Genomic DNA, 23,839 nt, shown 5'->3' with positions numbered 1-23,839 from the left:
TACTCTTGGTTGGATGAACCTGTCCCACTATACACTCGTTCAGCTCCATTCTTTTGTCCGTAATAATACTGTAGTGTGTATCTGAGGCTGTTTCCTAATTATGTTGTCCTTGTTCCTCTACAAACAGTTGGCGGAAATTACAGTTTACACTCTGTAGAATTGTTGTGTAATTTGCCCCTGTGTTTAGAACGGGATACTCTGCTCCCTAAATATAGCCTTTTTTTTTGCTCCCTCATATATGGAGTTTTACTATATTTTGCTTTTGTACACAGTTCTACCAACTCTTGGAGCATTTTTGGCCTGATTACTTGTTTTAAAAAAGATGGCTGATCTCAGTAGTGCAAACAGGTTTCATTAAGCTTAACAATAAATTCAGTCATTTCCTTGACCCTTTTTAAGCTTGCTGCCATCTATTTTTTTTTTATCCATCTCTGTGGTATGTAAATGTTTCTTTCAGTGGATATTCATCTGAACTGTGTATTCGTTTGTCTATACACCATGTCTGTTTTCATATTACCTAAGTTTTTGATGAGTGACAGGGCCTCCCAGGAAATCATGACTCCACCTCCGTCATCCATGGCACCTTGGCCCACATCCCAACTGTCCAAATGGCCGCCCAGTAAGACAACCTAGTGGATTTGACAGAAAAAGAGATACAAACATAGACATGAGAAACTGTGGTGGGATACTTAAAGTGATAGTAGTGATAGTATGAGGTACTTGGTCATAGTCAGTGTATTATCTACAGTAAATAGCTGTTGGCACTTCACCAGTTGGAAAAGCAGAAAGGAGTACTGACACAGGAGCTAATCAATGTGCTGCTTTGGAAGGGTCAGCGACAAAAGTTATTATAGCCACCTAAAAAAGGCCCACTGACTTAAAATCTGTATCAGCGATTAACAGCAACTTCCAATAGGCCACTGAAGCTATTGAGCTATTCTGTATTAGTACTCGATTCTGCTTACCCAAACTTGGACCGTCATGTACTGTAGGAAATACACTGACTATGAATTAACTACCTCATACAACCACCCTTCAAAATTTGATCCATCCCTTTCAGAAAGGGGTGTATTCATTCAGCTTGGCCATGTCTAATCGGAATCCAATTGCAAGAGAGCAGGATCAGATAACGCTTTCTGACCCATATCTTGTCGACATTTTATTAAAACAAACAAACAAACACACACACACACACACACACACACACACACACACACTCGACATGGCTCAAAGTGACTCAGTATTTTTTATCAGCAAGGACAGACAGTTTCACAAAAACAGGAAAACAAAGATGAAAACACACAGTTTGGAGTTATATGCCAGATTCCAGGAATTTTATGGGGAGGGATTCCCGTCAGTGGGATGACCTGATGTTCCAGGTTACAAAACATTTCTGACCTGAGCAAGCTGAGTGTGGACAATGACCCAGAGGCCACACATTCCAGTCAAACGAGAGTGAGTGTTTCTCCTCTCAACAACTATTTAATGGATTGCCATGAAATTTTGTGCATACATTTTGTAGTGGCAGGAGGATGAATCTGCTTGAACCACCAACAGGTAAAAGTTTTCACTTATTAAAGGATTAACTTAAAACCTATCCTTCCTTTATAAAACCTTTCCTTTGTAGTTTTGTCTCACATTTTGTTTGTCATGGTAATCTGAATTTCCTTGGTTGATAAATAACTTTATTTTACCAAAAATATATTTATGTTGCCTTCCTTTCCCTTTTACAAGTTGGTTCTTGACAAATAAATTACCAAGAAATTTACAACATAATTAGAATAGCATCGTAAAGTTGTTAGTATGCTGACATTAGCATTTACCTCAAAGCACCGCTGCATCAGTACACCTAAAAGAGCCACTATCATGGCTGTGGACTCTGTCTTGTTATAATTTCCATAAATATTTGTATTTACTTAAGGTGAATACTCCACCAACATACCTGAAACATTAATTTAATAGTATTAACATTAGAAAAATGATTAGTCTACACTTTTAAATGCTTTCAGCATGACATGGTCATACATCAGCTGGGACTATGAGACACATACACACAAGACACAAAGACATACAGATAAGGTGCTGAGTTCAAGATCCATGAATCACTTAAGTGGTCCTGCAATACCAAAAATGTCTTCCTCTAAATTTCCTCTAACATGTAAGTTTTCCATGTAAGGGTTTATCCCAGGTTACCGCATGCATTGGGGATTTCACAATCCAGTCTTTGAGTTGGAATCAGCTCATAAACACACTGATCTTGTAATAATTCAGCACAGCTGCAGTGTTGAAAGCATTAGGACATTTATATTAATCTAAACCCCACATGGATTATTTTTCCGTTGTACAGAAATTCTAACATATGTTAACCTCAGAAAGCTCCTTCTGCTCCTGTTGACTTTATATTGCTACACTGTAACTCTACTAAGGTGTACAGTTACCCAGTGGTGTAATGCAACAAAGTTATGATACTTAGTTACACTGCTTCAGTTTTTTGGGAGTATGTGTACTTTACATGAGCTTTTACATTTGTCAACATTCACTTTTACTTCACTGCATGTCCCCTTAAGTTTCAAAAAAGACCTTGTTTTTCTTCAAGTGTTCAATGTGCTCCATTCTTAAGTTGGGTTTTGTTTCCAAGAAATTACCTTTATAATTGTCAAAATTCTGACCGCTTGCTTTTTTATTACTGGCATAGCATAAATGTAGTTTTGATGAGGAGACAGCCAAATATGTTGTAGTCAATTAGTTTAAATCAAGAGAGATCAGTATGAAAAAAAAAGTTCAGTGACATGTACGTAGTTTAGATGGGAATAAAAAGCATTTTCCCTAAATACACACTGACAAAATCACTGTCACGCAGCATGATTTGTGTTTAAGCCGTAACCATAAACAGATAGCCTACACATCAGGATATTTTAGATTTATTGAAGAAACATTTTCATGAAAAAGGATGGAAGATGTGGAAGTTGAGTGGGTGGAAAAAATTCTCACAACTCATCCCTCTCAGATGACTCTGACTGGCTCTTAAAGGCTAAACTGTGGAAATGACTCACTAAACCCCAAATGTACATCTTTCTATGAACGTGGGCACACGCACACACACACAAACACAGAGCCCAACCACAACTGCTGCTACTGCCAGCTGGAGCACTAAGTTGCAGAGCCAGAAATGATGTCAACCATGCCATGTGTTTCATTTCCTTTTTCTATAATGAGCAACTAAACGTTGGTTCCCAGATCAGAATAGTAACAGCTTACATCAGCGACGTTCCTCTAATCCAAGTCTACTGACTGATTTCTCAGTTAGCTCCACTTATTTTCCACATATTGAACAAGAGAGACTGCTAGAACACCATTCACTTGAATTACACACAGTGGGAGCTTTGGAAATACATTGGACACAATATCATACAAACTAAGTGTGTGATCTGTTAGCGATCAAAGTCAGGAATCTTGTGTTTGGGCAGTCTCGGACTATGATGTTAGGATGTGATATATTTGCAGGCTCAAGAGGCTGTGAGGGAGCTCAGGCTTACACACAGTTCATGGTCACACTCCTGGGAAATTCCCACCTCAATCACCATCTACCTTCATTGGCCAACAAAACATATCTTGTCAGATGTTACAATATGTACAGACGGCTCTGTCCCAAATGATATGTGGACACTTCCTTAACAACAATTACAACACCCAGGCTCCAGACAACATCCACATATATTAGTACACGCCATGATCACAGGACACTGTGGAAATATCACACAGGCGTGAAGTGTGTGATACATGGAAATGGAAAATGGAAATTCTGTGGGTCAAGTCTTATAAGAAGTTTCTCTCCTGTTTTCTTGCTATGCTGCAGTTTGCTTCACATGGGTTTTACCGCTTATCTTCACAAATCAGAGCTGCTACAATTTACATACCCTACTCAGCTATTTAGGACAAGCTAGTTCAATTCGTCAGGGGCTGTCCCTGTGGATGTTTATCCTGCTTCTTTTCTACTTTTCTTCAGACAGATGCAACAGCTCTGAGCAGACACTAAAGACCTTCAGACTGTTTCTTCCAAGAACTCCAAGTTAAATCAGCCCACTAGTCCTGACTATGTACCCACATTGGGCACCGTGTGCTGAGCATGCCTCTTCTGGTATGACAGAAGCGTTAGTGGGATTTTTTTTCTATCATACTGCCTCCTCTGCAAACAGAGTAGCATGTATTTGGAGATTTGTGCAGCAGCACCTTGGTGGTTTATCAGGTTCTACCTGCTGAACGTGTCTGAGTCTTTACCCACATGTGTGTGAAGGACGTGACTGTAACATCGTGTGACACTGCACTACAGAGCTTCAATTTGGTTTTAGGGAATGTGTTTAGTTTGTGCAATGATGTGCTTCTGACTTAGAGCAAGACATATTCTATATTCTATGATTAACATGTGTAATAGTCAGAGAAGTGGCAACTATAAGTTGTACGTAGGTGTCTCTCTATGTGTGTCTACTCTTTTGTGCATGACACATTTTGTACAATGCAGACTGGAATCAGATTGTTTTATCCTATTTGTGGGTAAATGTTCCTACCAAGCTCCCTCCTCAGCTGCTCTCCCTAAGGTTTCTACCATTTTCTTTCCCTGTTAAAGGATTTTTTTGGGGGGAGTTTTTACTTATCTGCTGTGAGAGTCCAAAGACAGTGGATGTCATATGCTGTGGAGCCCTCTGAGGAAAATTGTGATTTGTGATTTTGGATCTAGTGCATAAATTTAAATTAAACAACACCGCTAATCCCTATTGACTCAAAAGTTTCACACACAGCATTCTACTGCTTTACAAATTCAGAAAATTGAAAACAAAAATGGAGAATGATAACAGGTTGCAGTGTTGCAGTTCAGGAATATATACCCCAAAGTAGATTTAAGTGATCATTATGTGTATTTACATCAACATGTGTTCACAAATCATAACTTTGTACCATATAAGGATAGTTTAATTTCAGCAGGCCTGTAATTTTATTTGGGCTGTTTAGATTTGCCAGTAGAAAACTTGCAGTGGTCTGTGAAAATTGCAGGAATGTCTGGCTTGTTGTAATTTAAATAACTGTTTTCATACAAAAAGAGTTCAGGGATTTGTGTAAATAGGAAGCCATGGCAGGAACTATTCTTGGGAATTTTCACAAGACACTGAAAACTTCTACTTCCAAGGGACAAAAAAAACATTTTTCAAAACACATCCAAAACAAGATGATTAACAGATTAATAGTTTGTTTACACAATGCTGTTTCTCCATAGCAACATAATTAATGCTGACTAACTGAAAGTGAATTTTGTCAGAATTTCCAACCAAGATGCGCCTCATCGCTTCTCTGGAAAGATTAGATCACACACATCTGCAAAATACAGGCAGCCTAAACAGCTGTGGGAATATCTGGAGTCGGCGAAAAGAGGTTACACTATTCTTTCCTCGTCTCACCAAACCAAGGAGAAGAGAGAGAAAGACTAATTAAGAGAGAGACAGGGACATAATAACTGAGTCTTTCTGAGGACATCTGTTTTCCTGTACAATTGATGTGGAGGGCCCACCCAAAAAGATTTGACCCAAAAGACTGGAAAAAAAGAGCCCACTGCATGAGAAGATACTCCGTCAAGGCCAGTAGTCTAGTTTTCTATGATATGCAAATCTGTGAGCAAAACCACTATATAAGTCTGGATGCATTTCCAAAACTTTGTTAAAATATGGTTGTGCTTAGGTGAAGCCTCATCCTCTCATCTGTTAATTTATCATGTGCTTATAAATTGGGAATATTTCACATACTCAACATACATTTGTGAAAGCCACAAAACACATCACTACCATGTACATATGTACAAATATCAAATGCTTAGACGGAAATAACATCATGAACATAGCAGCGTGTTATCAAAGTTAGCTGTTACAAAAAGCTGTATGTTAGAAAAATAGACATTTTTACTTGAGTCAAATTTAAATTCATATCTCTGATGGAGTTTATTGTGGATAGATCACATTTGTATGCGAGTCAGAGTATAATTAGTTGCATAATGTGTATTTTTGTTTTCATAACCACACCTGAGTTTGACAATAAAGCATTGTTGTGGTTGTGTTACAATTTTATCGGTCCTCCCATGAAACCACTGTCCCTGAGTGCTCCATGACGACTGCTTTCTGTATGAAGTTTGGGCCGCTAAATGTGTAGGCGACCCCGGAGGACTACTAGTAGTGATATGGACTCTTCACATGTCTACAATTGGCTATGTTTTGTCACTATTGAACTTAAGAAGTATGCCAGTTATTCTGCAAATACCCTTTCTCGCAATGTTTCCGAAGTAAAATAATTTGTGTGGGTTTTTTTTCCAGATTATTTTTTTGGCTTTTATTGCCTTTAATTGACAGGGCAGTGTGAGAGTGAAAGGGGGAGAGAGAGAGGGGGAGACATGCAGCAAAGGGCCAAGGCTGGATTCGAACCCGTGGCCGCTGTGGTGAGGCCACAGCCTCTGTGCATGGGGCACAGCTCTATCCACTGAGCCACCAGGTGCCCCTGCTCTGAGATTTAATGGAATTTACCTCAACCGATACCACATAAAGGTTCATGAAGATTAAGACAGTAGTTTTTCCATAATCTTACTGAGAAACATACAAACTGACCCGAAAATGTAACCTCCTTGGTATTAATGCGTCAGACAGACAGGTGTCTGTGACGGGAGTGTGAGGTCTACCTGCTCAGGGTGTTGCCAGCCTTTTATCTCAGCCACTGTGTTATAGGAGAAAGCATCCGGCAAGTTCTTGGCTCCCATTGTGAGTCGGACAATGATCTTCTGCCCTCTCTGTGCCATGCGCCACATCAGCTCAGCATCCTCCACAGTGATACAGGCTGCGGGGATGTGGTTCACTCCATCTTGGTAGTGCTGCACACCTGTGTGGGGACTAAAAAGAGAGACACACAGACAGAGACCTATGAATCTTCTGATTAAATCATCATTACACCAAAGACATTTTAACCAGGGATGCACGTTAATATCATCCGCAAGTATTGGCAGATATTTCTGTCACAAACTTTTTTTTTATTAACAAAGTGAACATGGATAAAACATCATCCCAAAGTTTAACCTTTTTTTTTTAAAAAAAAAGTACAATAATTGAATTTTACATACACGAAAAAGCATTGTATTTTATAGTCGCCATCTATTGGAGGGCCATCGTGATGAGAGTATGCATAATATGATGTTAATTCCACTAAAGAAGAGACTTGACAATCATAAAAAATAGGTGGAAAAAAGTGGATACTGTATATTGATGTCAGCATTGGTTATTGGCCAAATGTGTTATTATATGGGATATTTGCAAAAAATCCAATATTGTGTATCCCTAACTTTAATACATTTTCCTCATGTAGGCAGGTACGTAGGTCAGTTGGCCTATCGGTCATTCAGTCGTTGGGTAGGTAGATAGTTTGTTTGTAAATGCTATTTTGCTTTCCTTGTTTTGTTTTCTTCTGTTTGTTTACTTACTCTTTTACATGTTTACATGTTTGAAATAAAGATTTCAATCAATCAATCAATCAATCAATACCTGTTAATAGAAAATGGAGTAACAGATCGAATGAGCGCGGCCACAGCTCCCACTTTGGCTGCCTCAGAGGCACCATCAACACGGTAAGGCCCTGACGTGTCGTAGTTGACAAATGGTTGGTTGTAGACAACAATCCTCCCTATGGCCTCGTTGGCGCGGTGCTTCAGTTCCTCAAATGAATTAACAACCAATACTTCTGCTTCAATACCTGGAGAGATAAGAGACAGATATGGGAAAGTAAAACTGAAGTAGATGGCAAATGACGAGCTTTAAAATGATTTTATCTAACACAGTAGTATGGGCTTTACCCTCAGGTGGTGTCCCTACACTGCTTCCCAGTCCCAGTATAGCCAGACTTTTGGCCCTTGGTGCAATCATTTCAGCACTCTCGTTCCCTCTCACCCAGTGTGGGACTTTGACTGGCTCTGGAGAGGAAAAGGGTGAAAGGGGAAACAAAACCACTGTTACAGTCAGCAGAGCGCATTGCTGTAAGAGATCCCTTAGTTTGTGTAAAATGTATCCTCATTGCACACTTCTCCCTTCTTGCATCCAAGCGAGATAGATAACACGGCATACTCACCTAAAAGTACATCCAGCCCATCCTGTGTCATAGCATTGAACATGTATTCGATGGCTCTCTCAAGGTTGTGCGAGCCACTGATACGGTTCCCTATGGTGTCGGTGAAGTCGGCCAGCCGGTTGTAAGAGCGATTCTGGGCAGCTCCATACACAGCCAGGTCAATGATCTGTTGGGCCACGTCAGCATAGCCAGCTACCTCTTTAGCGATGTCTGAGACTGGGTTCACACAGAAACACGACAAAAAATGTAAAAAATGCTCAAAACAATTTCCAAGAGTCCAAAGTGATGTCTATACTTTGCTTTTTCTGTCCAATCAACAGCTCAAAGCCCAAAGACATTTACTATCATAAATGACATAGAAAAGCAGGAAATTCTCACTTTAACCATTTGAACTCTGAGAAGATTGGCTATATTTCTTTCAAAAACAAGGGAAGACAGTGATAAGTAACTTGACAAGAAATGGCCAAAAATTAGCAAGGAATTAGTAAAAGTTACAAGAAAAATACCTAATAAATAGGCAAAAAAGAGAAAAAACAACAAAAAAACAGACACAAAACAAAATGACCTTAAGCAAGTGCTACATATAATTAGTTATAATATTTAATGCTTCCCCCATCTAATTTTAAGGTAAGTTCGTTGTCACTTTGTACTATTTTTTATTTTTTTTTTGCATTTTGCATTTTGCAGAACATTTCTTACCAAGTTGCTCATTATGTTTTTCTCTACATTTTTGAAAGAAACCGAACTAATTTTCTCAGGTTTCAGAAGTTTAAACTCATGTTAAAGACTTCTGAACACAGCACAGGAAAACCGATGTGGATCCAAGTGTTAAAGAGTTAAGTAAGCTGGAAACAGTAAATGTTTGACATTTTTGCTAAAAAAAAAAAAAAAAAAAATAGTTGGCAATTCATTTTCCTTGAATCGACCGAAAAGTTAGTGAACTAAATGTAACAGCTCTTGGTCTCATATTGTTATTATAAGATTGGTGACATCTTGCTGTTCCCAGCAAAGAGCCACCACAATTCAACCTGACTACAAGTCTAATTAGCCAGTAAGTGAAAACACATGTGTGGCTGTGCACAAATCAACCTGTCTGACTGAATTAATTAAAATTAAACTGATGGCAACCCTGATATCCATACATATACATAACCCTAACTTCCCATAACTACATGTCTGCGGGTAGGAGGGTTTGTGTTACCGTTGCTTGCAGCGGGACTGGATACATCCATGGAGCCAGCATCCTGAGGGTCACAGTCACACGGAGGCGACAGCAGGAAGAGGAGCGAGAAGAGGAAGAGGAGAAATGGCGGTTCACCTTTCTGGGCCATCTTCAGACTGGAAAACATCATTGCACAAAACATCTTTTGCTTAAATAAACCCGCGCAACTAACAGCACATCATCAATCCAACAAATGCATACTGACGATAGTGGATATCAGAATGAGGAGTATATGAAGAACTCGGGATGGAGAGAAAGTTCTTAGACAATTATCATAAAACTTGATTCCTAACCACCATAAAACATCACAAACACCAACCCGCCCCGCTAAGGTGGAGTCTAGGTTATTGTTGACGTTACAAGACTTGACTAATATGTCATGATACATCCGTGTTTTCAACTATACTAACACCTGAATGTAAACACCGTTTGCGCGCGCTGATTCAGCGTGCTGAATGAAATGTAGACTTCCGTTCCCACCGTTTCACAATAAAAGCGCCGTCTCTGTAGGTTCTGTTGCAATACAGTTTATGAAAGTGTAACCTTACTCACTTACTTACTGTTCACGCTATATTTTGGGTTATTTTAGTTCATTAAGTCACCAAAGACAGTCAAAACTCAAATTTGTGATGTCATAAGGTCTGGAGCTGCTCCATGAACAATGAATGGTTAATAATGTTCTTGATGACACTGAGAGAAACCAGGGGATCATGTTATGACTGTATGGGAACATTCTCTGTTTCTGAAACGAGCACACTAAAATAGAATAAAGCTCATTTGGGTATTAAAAAAGACACCATTCTGTGATTCCCCCTGATTTTCACTGTCTTTGGAGCACCCCCAGAGTTTCAGACTGACTTGGCTGGTTTTTGGCTTTGAGGGGAAGTAGCTCATGCAGCCCACGCAAACACTGATGTACTGAAGGTACAAGGTACAAGGTAGATTTATTAGTCATTTTCTAAATATAGTTTAAAAAAACTGAAATAAAATTTGTCATTGATCCTGCTTTGAAGACTAAACTTTACTGGGCCAATTAAATAATGAATAAAAATTCTTAATTTCAGTTTACATCTGACTCTCTGTTTAAATATAAAGTATGTTAAAAGAGTTTAAAGATTGTACATGCCTTTTACTAAAAATGCAGACATAATTACATCCCATATGTAATCTCAGCAAAAACAAGTGTTTGAGATGAGCTCTGAGCTCTCAAATGTTTGATTGTGCTTTGTTTCAAAACTGACATTTCTGGAGAAATACCATACTCTTGTAATCATAGTTAGCATTGTATGAAGATGTGATTATAGATAGAGAAGTATCAGGTGCTGCTGCAGAACCAGATACTTCTTTTCAATGAAATAATAGAGCATGGTCTATGAACTATATTATTGTTACTTGGGACTATTAAATTGCAGAAGGTGTATCCCTATCAATGTTGCCTTATTCTCACATTGCAAAGAAAACAGATTATAACGTTTTTTGGGGCACAATTATATAATGTGTCTACTTCTAAAATTTCAACATCTCCTTGTCAACTCTTTTACTCGTCAAAAGATTTCCAGTGCTTGGATATGTATTGAATTGACACTGTGGACAACACAGCACTTCTCTGCCCACATCTCACTCTGTGGTTTTCATCCCCTGTCCTCTACCACTAATCATCTGCGTTCCTCAGCAGTCATTGGCCTTCACTGTGACTGTCCCACCCTGTGAGTAGGGTCTGATTAAAGTTTACTTACACTTTTCTTACACTCAACTACTACCTCAGTATTTTACTTTATTTTTGAATTTACAGAAGGTTAACTCCTGTTTGCTTTCAGCCACTTGCTTTTTATATAATCATATATGATATGTAGTGTCTTCCTGTGCTTCACCAGCCTCTTATTTCACTGTCATTTGCCATTTGTGTTTTCCTCTCTGCATTATCGAGTTTGAAAAACATCGGACCATTTGGCTCCATTCACATGCTGCTGGCTTGGTTTAACACAGTGGTTTGAAAACTTTTCTTTTTGGCATCTACATTTTTAAGAGGATGTTTGTTGAGGCTTGGAGGAAATATTTTTTCTGCGCTACTGTGCAAAAAAGTTGGAACAAAAGCTACAACCGAGTGCTTTGACCTACAGCTGACCTTTCAATGTAGGAACATTGAACACATAGTTACATGACTAGTTACTCATTACAAACTTGAGTGTCCAGTCAGAGCTTTTATGTAATTTCTGTAGAATGATTAGAGGACCTGCTACAGAATCTGATCTTGACTTTGTCTTCTTTTCACACAGTAATACAACACAGCAGTTCCAAAATACTCTATTGAAACACGACCTTATTGCCTAAGAGGCAAACAGTACAAAGATTTTGTGTACATTTAAAATGGGAAGGTGGGATGAAAGGCAAATGGGTCAATAAGATGGCAGAAAGTAAGGACATAGGTGGTTAAACATTAACAGAGATGCTGTTGAGTGAATGCATTTGCTGTCTATGGATATGTGTATCAGAATGAAGTATGAATGTATGCTCAGTCCAAGAAGCCAAAAAATGACAAACCAGTTTTAGAATTGCATTAAAGCTGCATCTTTTATGATGTAGTGAACCTCATAAAATACACAATTTCAGCAACACAGTTCTCTCTTGGCCAACTCGTGGATTTATGTGACCATCTTATCTGCAAGTCGATTTTTGGTTGGTTGCCACCTTTGTGTAGGCGTTTATTTGTTCAACTCAAGGCTTCAGGCAATTCATATTCAATTTCGATTAAACTGAAAATTAAAGCTTGAATATATTTACAAGGAACTTATTATTCCTATGTAATTATTTATGGCATGTATTTAGATAAAAAAAAGGTGTTTAAGAAAATCTAGACAACTGATACTGAAATTGAAAATGAATTGAACCGAAGCTTGTCAAAAACACTAAAAACAAGACATTTAAAAACAAAACTGAGCAGTGGGCACAAAGACTCGATCATGACTATATACTGTACAATCCCAGTTTATCACTGGCATATTAATCCAGATTATAGTCTTAGCATAAGCAAGTATAAATTAATACATATAAATTATAGTATCATCAGCATACTGTATACCTTACAGAGATCCTAGAACAGAAAGGTTGTTGTCCTAACCCTCTATGGGTACAGTTTATGTCAGACATTTCTCTGACATTCCTGTTGTCCATACTAACAAAAATGTATGTGTCTTTCCTGGACCAACAGCACAGCAGTCTCGCCCAGAATTAATCCAGTTGAGGTTCTGTACAGCTCAAAGGTCAAAGCAGCTGTAAATGAATATATACGATGTATTGCAAGGCACAGAGGGTTCCAGTGCCTGACACATTTCACGTTATCAACAGTAAGTCACAGTGGGTTAGTGATGAATTTGTCTGGGTAATCCAGCTGTGGTGAATAGGTAGTTTGCATTTGCATTCATATAACCTGAAACTGCTTCAAAATAGTATTTTCTATTATGGAAAAGATAAATATATCATGTAAACACTATTAAGACTTGACTAAAAACACATACACACACAAAAAAATGTAGCCTTACTCACCAACCTTCACTGAGGGTACTGCCTCATGAACGGGGATCAAGCTTTTAATAGCCAAAAAACACTGCCACTAAACATTTTGCAACATATGGGGGTGGTGACCTTTGAAACAAGGTAATCAAAAAACAAGCAAAGATTGCCATTTCAATCCTATTAGGAAATGCTTGTACCAATTAAACATTCCTCAGTTGAACTCGATCTCAGTCATTCAAATCAGAGCAACAGAATTAAAAAACAATATAATTTCACTGAGAATGTGTGGATCGAGACAGGTCAACTCATATTTTTACCACTTATCCCCACCTCTCTGTATGCACTGACCACTGACCGCAGTCATTTTGATGACCAAAGTTGGTTTAAAAATTTTTATTTGACCTATCCACAAAGGTTTAAGGCCACAAATAAAGCTGCTAAGACATTTCCCCCTGTTCAATAAGAGGCTGATTTAAAAAGCACTTTTCTTTGACACACAATAGGCAGTAGGTAGTTGGTTAAGATTCATCACAGACTATACATAGGGGAAATCCCCAATATTGTCACTAAAATATATATATTTAACAGGGTGTATACAAGCAAAGATTATGCACTATTAAAAAAGGGAATACCACCCTGTTGTTGGTGCTGTTAACTGCCCCCTGTATCCTCATTGAAGCTCCCCAAATCTCTAGAAGGTCCCAAGCTCTTTGGGTTGGCTGGCTGAGGTAAACTGATTATTAGGAAACACACATCTAAAACCTGACATGCTTGCACTATCTTACTTGCAACTAATTAAAAATAATTTGTGAGTAGTAAATAAATTGCAGATTTGCTATCCACCTGTCAGTTACATGTCACTGTCCCTTTAAGTTCAAACCTGCTATTGCTAGCTGCATATAGCTGACAGTTAGAGAGGAATGTGCTTTGGCTGCTTCAGAAAACGATGGTCACCTCTATGGTTTCTGAATTATAGTCATTCGCCCTGGCTCTACCTTAGCAACCCTGTTCCACGTGCTTGCAGCACTCAGTCACTGAATAAAATAATCCTGAAAATATTACTTATGTTGGATGCAAGGTTGACAGCCTAAAGACTACCACTGAACGCAATGAAAAAAACTGAAATATCTTAAAAATGGCTTAAGGAAATATAATCTCTTAACATCAAAATACATTTAAAAAAAGCTAGTAAAATAATTTTCCAAAAGACAAATAAAGCACATTTATATTTGGTCAATTCTATAAGTGTCAAATATCTGTGAGAAAACAACAAAAATATGTACCTGCAGAGTAAAAAAATCTCTCAATCCAATACTGGACAGCATATGAAAAAACATATTCATTCCTCACAAGAACAAAAAATCAATTCAGCACAGAAAGCGTACAGAAAATGAAATGTAACAATGAAAAATGTTAAACAAATTTGACCTCAAATAAAGGGAAAAGGGTTTAAATTTTGAAGGCCCTTTGTAATACTAATCCCATACAGCGTACCATTTTAATTACCAGTATTCAAACTGCGTTAAGGCTATTCAAATGTTTCTGTGAACTTCCTCAGTGTTGTTAAGCTGCGCTGCGACAGCTCCGGCTGTAGTTCTGCTATATGCGACAATAAATCTGTCTGTAAATCAGAACCAAGCCCGGCCCAGTGTGGTTCAGTTTACAGAAGTATTGTGAATCTAAAAGCACAGTGTTTTCAGTATTCTGAAGCTGACTACTTTGCTGGACTAGAGCAGTTGTGATCCATTTGGATATTCTAGAAAAGACTCCTTTCTTGAAATTGAGGATGTGTATTTAATGTCTGACTCCTTCCCCAGAATGGAATGATAGGAATTTATTTTTAAAGTCTTATTTGTTCCCTTATGATCTTCTTCACAAACAATGAACATCATAGAGCGAGATGTAAAGGGGAAGCAGAGGAAGAAGTTAGGAAAGATGGAAAAAAATAATGGTGGAGGCACTGAAGAAGAACAGAGGTGCTTGACTTCAAACTTCATCGAGAGGAATCGTCTTCAGGTGTTTATAGATCCATTCTTAGTCCTGACTGGGAGGAGACAGACTCCATTTAAAGTCCCTTTTGGTCAATTTAGGCGTAGAACTCCTTGGTAGGCGCTTTGTGATAGGCTGTTGTGGAAACTTTGGTGTCTCCCAGGTCGTAGCTACCTTCGTCCTTCTTCTTCATACGGTATGCAAGGAGGAGGAGGAGGAAAACAGCACAGAGGAATCCGACCACTCCGCACGCTATCACCGCTGGAGAGGACAGAAAACAAGAAATTATTTTTTATTTCTTCATTCTAAAGCGCTTAACATCCATTCTTGCAAATTTTGCAACTTATCATTAAAACCTTCATCGGATTTGTCTTCAGATATTCTCCCTGAATCAGCTCAGTGAATTAAACATGTGGGCACAGTAAAGATGCAGTAAAGCTGAATGGAAATCTGTCTGTCCTTACCTGCCAGCACTTCTGTCCTCTCCCACATGTTCTCAGAGGTCACCTCTTCAGGGGAGTCCATCTCATATATTATGCTGCCTCTGCCATTTTTCTCCAGAAGTTCATTGTCAACCTCCTCGACTTCATCTTTCCGGTTTTTGGGTGTCGACACCAGACTGTTGTCCTCTTCGGTGTCTTTGTTTACGGTGATGTCCATGCCCAATTCAGTTGTTTCACTTGGCTCGCTAGTGGAGCTGGGACGGGTACTCTCTGTGAACCAATCAGCTGTTGGGCCTGCCACCTGGAGGAACGTATGAATAAGTTAAATGCACCGGGTAACAAAGTAAGGATGAAAAAAGGCAAACTAGGGTTTTGAATACTTTCTGGTTAGCACTGTATAAACCATGAGACAGACGCTGGAAATGAAATGTGAAAGCTCTGCGTATCTTTAAGTTTTATTATAACACATCTCAGCAAGTCTGACAATCTCATGTCACACATCATATATATCAAAATGCATAAAACAGATGTATGCTTGAGAGGGCTTTAGTTCATGCAGATGTCAGAAGAAAACAGTGTAATTGGATGCAAGTCTGTAAATCATTAACAATGTCCAAAGGCATTTCTTTAAAGTATATATGGGTACATCATTTGTAATATTTGAATCTTTGAAATAGCCTATGGCACATTACAAGTGCTTTATCTTGGGATCAATTCATAAAGATTTTCTAACTTTGAGATAAGGATTTTTGTAAAGGGACAGGGAACATACCTCCTCATCATTGCCTTTAGGTAATACAAACGGTGTCTCTGTGTCCTCCTCCACTGTGGTTGATGGATCCTGGCTGTCTGCTGCTGTGGTTGATGGGTTTTGAGGAGAGGTTGCTGTTGGCTGCGATTGAGTAGGAACCATTTCTTTGGAGACTGTGGTCTGAGAGATGTTGAGGATCCTCCTGACTATCTCTTCTTTATACGTGACGTCTGTGAAAGTTGAGATTGAGGAGACAGTCACCATAAATGCCAACACTTAAGAGTGAGTTTCCTGTCAACTTAGCACCATTACTGATTTTGGAGTAAAAAACAATATCTGTACCTATCACCTGTAAATAGACTGCAGACACATGATAGTGCTAGAATCTTATTTTTGCAGAAATCATGTATTTGTTATTTTGTTGAGAATGACTGTAACTTCATGGTTTGAGAAGATTCTGCTACTCATGTCTCAGCTCATAAGGCTGACATTTAGTAGATACATGGTTTTAATCGGACAGTGACGCAATGTTAAAATGTGCCCTCAGGATGCTACTCAAACAGTTCCATTTACACGCAAGAGGAATACAATCTGTGAGTTTTATAACATACTGGAATTCACTTAACCGCATTTGAGTTTATAATGTGATCACACACTAAATGTTCCTGCATATTATTCACCGTGGGCATGAAGGTGAGTCACTGATAATGACGGCAGAGAGTATCTGACATCTGTGCGCTTCCAATAAAATGTCACCTGGTTAACTCCACATCACCTCAGGACAAACATCTGGCAGACTGTGAGTGAGCGCTTCTGTGTCTGAATATACAAGCACTTGTGTCTACAGGACATACATTGCTCATTTGTCTGATGTTTGCAAAAGAGTGAGAAGATCAGATAAAACACAGTGAAATGAGGAAAGCTTTTGTAAAACTAACTGCCTCTAAGGAATTTTAAATTTGAAGACAGAAAAAGTCCCAAAAGCACATTATGACTAAGATGAACCCCACTAATGCTGCATCCAAAATTACTTCCATGCATAAAAATAACAAAATAAAGGCAGTGTTCTCCTCACCATAGTCTCCGGATCCAGAGCCTGAGCCATCAACATCACCATCTTCGTCATCTATCGGGAGGCCACCTGACGTGTGGCCCTCTATATACAAGTCGTCTGTCGTGGAAGAGGGTGTCTGGGAGGACACAAAAAGCTGTAAGAGAGAGAGAAATAAGACAGGTATTATGATTCAAGCAGAAGATAAATACTAATTAAGACAGGAGAGACATGGAGACGCATGGAGACACACGGTTCTCTGTTATTCGCACTTGCAGAATTCCTTCCACTAATCAAAAACACATGAACGTCTCTACAGTTTGGGAGTGAAACAATGTCTCTCACAGCCAAAAACCTACACCGTGTGTTCACTGGTGTCTGTAAGTTTCACCATAGTGCGTGTTGCATCTGTACTGTAGCATGTGCATTTAGAAGGAAGCTGTCTCTTTATGTTCATTTCATGTGTGGCAGTAATTTGGGATGCTTCACAGAGCCAGACAGAGATCTAAGTGTGTGTGACGAGGAGGGAGACATCAAGCAGATTCAAAGGCAACACACACAACGGAGATGAGGACTCACATACACAGACAGACAGACAGACAGACAGACACACACACACACAGGAAAAAAACATGTTATATATGAGGTTGTAGGGAAGGACAATCTTCCACTAACCCAAACGCTACACAAAGGAGTGTGATGAAAGCCAAAACCATACTTGTCTGACACTTGAATCTAGGCTTGAACCAAGAATGAGGTACTTAAATAGGTGAAGTTATTCAGGAGCTTGCTGAAATATGAAAAATGAAATACGTCTCAATGTCTGAAGCAGGTTAAAACAAGCTGTGATAACTTCAGAAAAACAGTAATATAACAAATGGTTTGGGCCGACTAGTGAAAAATAAATCAAAGAAAGCAACCTGATAATAATGAGTCTGAGCAGATGTTAGTAGTAAGACAGCGAGACAGACGAGCACACACATACTTACACAGACATGGATGAATATGGCCCATTGAGACCTGAAATATGTCTGGTATGTATACTATGCTTCCACTAACACAGGTGCTGAGAGAGGGAGAAAGGAGGAAGACTGGAGAAAGGAGGGAAAGGAGGGAGACAGGAACGGTGCTGTATGTTTCTCCTTAAACAGATGCTATTGACAGGAAGAGGATCTTTTTGTCCAATAAATATTTACACCTGAGGAAAGTACAGGAAGTAATTCTACTGCGCGAGACTCCTCATGCCAATAGTAGCCTTCCATTTCACAATATACCACAAGAGAAATAAGAGGTGACTCACTGTAAACCACAGCACTTCACATAATAATGCCAGTTTTGCACAGACCATACTTTTAGTGCCAATAAACAACAGTAGATCAAAGCTCAAGACAAACCGCTCTGCTCACTTTCCTTTGTGACTTTTTAAGACATTTGATATTTTTTATTGGTACTAACTGAGATGTAACAAGAGAGAAACCATTATGACATAAAACAGATGTTGTGTTCAGATTGTGGTGAAAACAGGCCAAAGAGAAAATCATTAACATCAGTTTCCAAAAGACATCAGAGAGTCACATTGCCAGGGCTGACTAAAATAGCAGAGGAAGCTCTTACATTCTTACTGTCTTCAACCAGGGATTGCAAAAGCAGATGCTGCACTCGTCAAAATGAAAGACACAGACACTAAAAACTGTTACTGCAGGAGACATTAAACTCACTCTTTCAGCTTACAATAAACGTAAAAGGCCAAAGGGAGTTCTAAGCTTATAGCAGTCTATTATTTCCTGCCAAACTCACAGCTCCAGGTTGGACATCACTGAACTTGGTTGTCTGGTTTCTTTGATAGCTTTGAAAAAGAGCAACTCGTGCTCAGTTCTACATTGACTGGACTGTCCCAGTGAAGGAGGGACACAATGTACATACTGAGAATGAGCAGGATTCCCTTTTAAGGCCACAACTACTACTACTGTGATCTTAGGTGCTACTGAACTGATTGATTGCTACACACACCACCTCCACCATGAACATGTTCTCAAAACAAAAACACTCACATGCTCAGTGATATAGGGCTAGGCTGTATTGTTATGATGACTATCACCATTTTACAGATATAGTGCAATTTTGATAAATGGGCAATATGATAGATAATACATTTTAAAAGATCAAACTGACATTTAAAGCAATTCATTGTGTTGAAGTGCTTTGCACTACATTCTTCATATGTGTAAATCTAAAACTTTAGAGGCTAATTTTAGAATGACAGTGCGCCCTGGGAGGGACCAAACTGATCCAAACTGAGGAGGGCAGCTGCTAAACTATTTTTATTAGAAAATTAAACTATTTTTATTATTGATCAATCTGTTTTATTTTTAGTTAATCCGTAAGTTATTATAAAGGCAGAGACAAACGCATATCACAAATTCCTGGATAAATGTGACATCTTCAGATTTCTTATGTCCAGCCAAAAGTCCAACACTGAAACAGTTTAGAAGGAAAAATAACAGAGAAAACTAGCAAATCCTAAAATTTGAGAAGCTTGAACCAGAGAAAGACTGGCATTTATGCTTGATAAATGACCTGAACAACTGATTATCTGAGGTACTGGGGAATACTTGTCTATTAAATGACTAACTGATTAGTTGTACAATGTAACATACAAAAGGAAACCCAAAGGCTAAATAAAAGAAAAGGTTATGCAGCAGGGTTACCTGGGAGATTTGACTCAGCCAGTTAGAGGTTACACACATCTGGAAAACATACATATGTACATAGCTCACACACACACACATACACACAGGCCGTATATAACCATCTGGTGTCCCGGTGCTTTGTTCAAGTGAAGACAGATTTCTGGAAACAGTCAGGTCGCAATGATGAAACACTACAGACATGCAATAGGATATAGTGTGTTTGGGGAGTGCATTATTGTAATCAACAAATCCGTTTTATTGTGTGTGTGTGTGTGTGTGTGTGTGTGTGTGTGTCCACTGGATTTATTGTTGCAGTAAAATATTTCCTCCACGAGCTGGAAGTGAACGATAATGAGAGAGCAGTTGGGTCAAGAGTGACGTGTAACAGCCAAAAGTACACAGCATACCTGTCATCGCAATCTAGATCGCAGCAGCAACACACAACACTGCATTAGAGGGGGTGTTTATTTGAACAAGGCAAGAGTCATAAAATGTTTGACCCACCTCAACGTCAAATGTGTCAGTTTAATTAACAGCAGTCATAGTTTCCAAAGGTTTCACAAATGAGATATTCGCTGATAAAAGAATAATGAGCCAGTTCAGAGTATGGATTACTTATGTTTTTGTTACAACTCTGTTGCCCTAAATCTGAGCAGGAGTTTGGTAAGATTGTATGGAAAGACATGGGTATAAAGACAGAAACAATATCTCTTTTTGTTTTACACAAGAGGGTATGATAATGGCCTAAACTGAAATGCCAGAATGTATCACAGTTATTTGAGTCTGCTGACCCCAAGCTAAAGGTCCTAGTCCACAGTGTTGGACAAACGAAGCAATTTTCATTTGTTTAGGGGCTTAATATATTAAAAGGTTTATGGTGGAGCAAAGAGCAGTATGAGAAGGACCCCCCTCACCACCAGAACTTAGCTAGCTCTGGTTTTACAGATCTCTTTATGTGGTGCTGAAATTGAAAGTCACATTAACTATAACCAACAAAGCCACCAAAATGTCACAGATACAGACTGGCAGCAAAGCAGATGCTGTCAGACAGACAGGATGTGTAATTCTTCCCTTGTATATACAGAACAATGTTATGCTTAATATGTTGCGACTAATTCTGCGATACTTTAAACTAAGAGATCAATTAACTTCGGGTAGACTACATTGTATGCTGATTCTCCTCAGCTATAGATGTCGACCTTTTGTTTTATATTCCTGGATTATCACCAGTGCAATGTTTGCTTGTTCTATTCAATTAAATCTTTATGTCGTCTGCGTGTTTCAGAAGCACTGTGAAAATAAACATTTATAATACAAAGTGACAGTGTCACATGCTTCCTCTTGCCTTCTATGGTTGGGTCTGTAACCCACACAGATATGCTTGCCTGGACTAGCCCAGTGGGATTCACTGTGAGTCAACCATCCAGAAAATGACACAACTACCGGCTCACAAGCTCACAATCCTGTTTCAACATTCATCGTTCAGATGTGAGTAACGTCAGTGACTGACTAACCAGTAATTCTACAGCCACGCTCAAAGAAATAGACAGTTTGAATATACGCCGTAACCCATCACGCCCTGCAATTTAAAACTGGAGTCTGTGTATTAGTGGCATGACGTGATAGGGAATCAAAGCATGTGTAGAGCAGAGTACAACATACAGTTGCAAGATGATAAAAGTACAACTGTAGCTGTAAGGAAGCTGTTTTTCTGTAATCACATCCATTTATAATACATATTCTCAGATTACAAATCATGGGGCCTTAGGTGGGGAAAAATACATTCAATTTTATTTATTCCCCCTTGTCTTAACAAGTCTTTCAGTATTTAGCCAATGTTTACTTGCTTGCAAGCTCCTGCTAGACATATTCAGGACAGTATTAGATTTCAGCTTTCTCTTTCACAATATTCAGTCCATAAATCATAAATATCAAGAATTGAGATGGCAGAGTTCCCTGGCTCTCGTTTGGGACTTTTACTGTGAATAAATCATGCAAGGATATTTTTGCACTTCTGACAATGCGCAGAGGTCTGCTTTAGCCTGTTATTTCCAGGTGTTTTCCAGCTTTACAACACACACACACACACACACACACACACAAACACCAAGAGTGGGAGAAAGACAGGGAGACATTTTAGAACATTTTTATCCGAGTTCATTCGTGTCTAATACAGAAGTTCATCATGCAAATAATGACATTTTAGACAAACCCCTCTGTGGGTGGGAAATCCAGACCAGGTCTGGTTTGGGTTGAAATGTCAAAGTTGTGAGCTAGAGGCTAAACAGACTTTGGCCCAGTGTGAACTTGACACCAACTAGACGCATGAACTTGGGTTGAATAGTCTGCTTAGTGTCTGGGTAAATATCAGCACAACCTAAATCCGTCCGTACTTTAATATACCTGTAATGTAAATACGGTTGCTTCCTGGAGAATATTATTAGCATGTGCTTACAAACAGCTACCACGCTTATTTCCACGCTGATCACTTTTAGCACAGATTTACAAGCACCGTCCACCTGGACCACCAATTTGGGAGAGTGGGTTTAAAAAAGTGCAGTTAAAGCTAGAACAGTAGCTTAAAGTCTGAAATGGAAACAAACAAAACTGTTGACAGAACAAATGTAAACGTTATGGAGGCTCGCATTTTCTGGACGCATCTCAACGGCTAATTAACGTCTTTAATCGGGATAAAAGAAACACAAAAAGTCAACGTTTTCGAGCCAAAACAACATCCAAGTCTTCGTTTACCTTCGCTCACCATAACCTTCGTTTCCCCCGACATGTTAATGAAAACCTACTAAAATTAAAAGCTACTTACTTTTTCACTGATAAAGCCAGTCGCCAGCCCGACGAGAAACAACAACCGCAGATTCCTCATCTTAACTTTCCAAAAAGAGACGACAGTTGTAAGACAAAAGGAGAAATAATGAGGAAGAAATAACTTAAATATACGTGAAACAAAAGTCGTTTCGCTAATTCCTGGTCACGTTTTTCGCTGGTGTTTTCGGCTGCTTCGTAAAATCTCGGCACTTTGTTGGTCGACTCCTGAGCGCGTTGTGTGAGTGAAGTTTCTCTGGAAAAGTTGTTTGGACGATCAGTGCAGCGTGGCTCCGCGGTGACGTCAGCACGGCTTGACGTCAGTTGAAGTAGGCGCTGCACGAGGAGCGTGAAAGGAAACACCATAGATGTATAATAACAAGGGAAAGACGCTACATTTAAGGAAAATGAGGAGAAAACGTGCAAGGGATGCGTGGGAAATTATTTAATGGATTATGAATTTTTCATAATAATAACAATAATAATTCATTAACAATTTACGACACCCAATTTAAAGTCCATGATCCTAATTATTCTGATCAGTATGACACCGTTTATTTTTTAGTAATAAACTGCCCTCAAACCTAGGGAAAAGGCTACATGTTCTTCTCCCTAGGTTCGGCACTTTATTTCACAGCAATTTTACATAGAATTCCACATTTTAGTATCCAATACTGTTTTAATTGTGTTCTGTAAATAGCTGAGGTAAGGGACTGAACAGTGTATTGCCACTTAATATGTAGCGTCAATGCATAAAGTGACTTTTTAACTGTAGATATGACTCCCTCTGGTGCAGAAGAATGGTTATGACAGCAAAATACAACAAAGCATTAAAGTCACACCTGACACATAAATCTGAAATATTACAGAGAACCCCCCCCCCCCCCCTGAACTTTTAGTTTTCTTTGCGCCAAAATAACTTACCATGAAGAAAGTTTTCTTTTTCTTTTGAGTAAGCTCTGAGAGGAGATGTCACTTTGCTTTTCCGTCATCACTCATCATGACTGCATAAATTACACTCTTAGTCCACATCCTGCGAAAAAAAATATACAAAGAACTTGTTATCTAAATCACCACTGTTTAGGGTGATTTAATTTATATATAAATATATATTTTACTGGATGTAATTAGGACTTTTTAGACAGAGAATTTCAAACTTCCATGCTGTAACTGCTGCCAAGGGTGCTTAGAAAAAATATTCAAAGAAATATTTAT

General features: G+C 38.8%; 2 protein-coding genes across 4 annotated transcripts in view; both read right to left on the bottom strand.

Moving 5' to 3' along the window:
* The window catches only part of LOC121945484 (carboxypeptidase Q-like), a 30,528-nt gene extending 17,548 nt beyond the window's left edge, over positions 1 to 12,980 (bottom strand). For 2 of the 3 annotated variants that reach the window (XM_042489682.1, XM_042489684.1), the window contains exons 1-7: positions 12,911 to 12,976; positions 9,347 to 9,483; positions 8,146 to 8,361; positions 7,874 to 7,990; positions 7,566 to 7,773; positions 6,713 to 6,920; positions 518 to 629 (exon numbers count right to left, since the gene is read on the bottom strand). In XM_042489682.1, coding sequence (XP_042345616.1) covers positions 518 to 629; positions 6,713 to 6,920; positions 7,566 to 7,773; positions 7,874 to 7,990; positions 8,146 to 8,361; positions 9,347 to 9,476 — 991 coding nt within the window. In that variant the 5' untranslated portion in view covers positions 9,477 to 9,483; positions 12,911 to 12,976. Of the gene's footprint in view, positions 1 to 517; positions 630 to 6,712; positions 6,921 to 7,565; positions 7,774 to 7,873; positions 7,991 to 8,145; positions 8,362 to 9,346; positions 9,484 to 12,910 lie in introns of all 3 variants that reach the window. The other variant, XM_042489683.1, reaches the window with a different exon arrangement.
* Positions 11,920 to 22,872, bottom strand: LOC121945485 (syndecan-2-like). Its single transcript, XM_042489685.1, has 5 exons — positions 22,626 to 22,872; positions 17,139 to 17,271; positions 16,085 to 16,293; positions 15,334 to 15,613; positions 11,920 to 15,130 (listed from the first exon to the last, which is right to left on the bottom strand). Exons 1-5 carry the CDS (start codon positions 22,683 to 22,685, stop codon positions 14,967 to 14,969), a joined length of 846 nt encoding a protein of 281 aa, XP_042345619.1. The 5' UTR covers positions 22,686 to 22,872; the 3' UTR covers positions 11,920 to 14,966.
* Positions 22,873 to 23,839: the final 967 nt, after the last annotated feature.

This window comes from Plectropomus leopardus, chromosome 7 (assembly GCF_008729295.1).
Source record: "Plectropomus leopardus isolate mb chromosome 7, YSFRI_Pleo_2.0, whole genome shotgun sequence".
In the NCBI taxonomy this organism is placed as follows: Eukaryota; Metazoa; Chordata; class Actinopteri; order Perciformes; family Serranidae; genus Plectropomus; species Plectropomus leopardus.
Note: the sequence above shows the minus strand (reverse complement) of the source record. Positions and strands in the feature narration are given on the sequence as shown.

What these genes read in the sequence shown, in the direction of transcription:
- LOC121945485 (XM_042489685.1), bottom strand. Translation starts at nt 22,685, where the DNA reads ATGAGGAATCTGCGGTTGTTGTTTCTCGTCGGGCTGGCGACTGGCTTT. An exon ending in CTGGCTTTATCAGTGAAAAA is followed by an intron (nt 17,272 to 22,625) that starts GTAAGTAGCTTT and finishes TCTCTCTTACAG; the next exon opens with CTTTTTGTGTCCTCCCAGAC. An exon ending in GAGGACAGAAGTGCTGGCAG is followed by an intron (nt 15,131 to 15,333) that starts GTAAGGACAGAC and finishes TGTCCTCTCCAG; the next exon opens with CGGTGATAGCGTGCGGAGTG.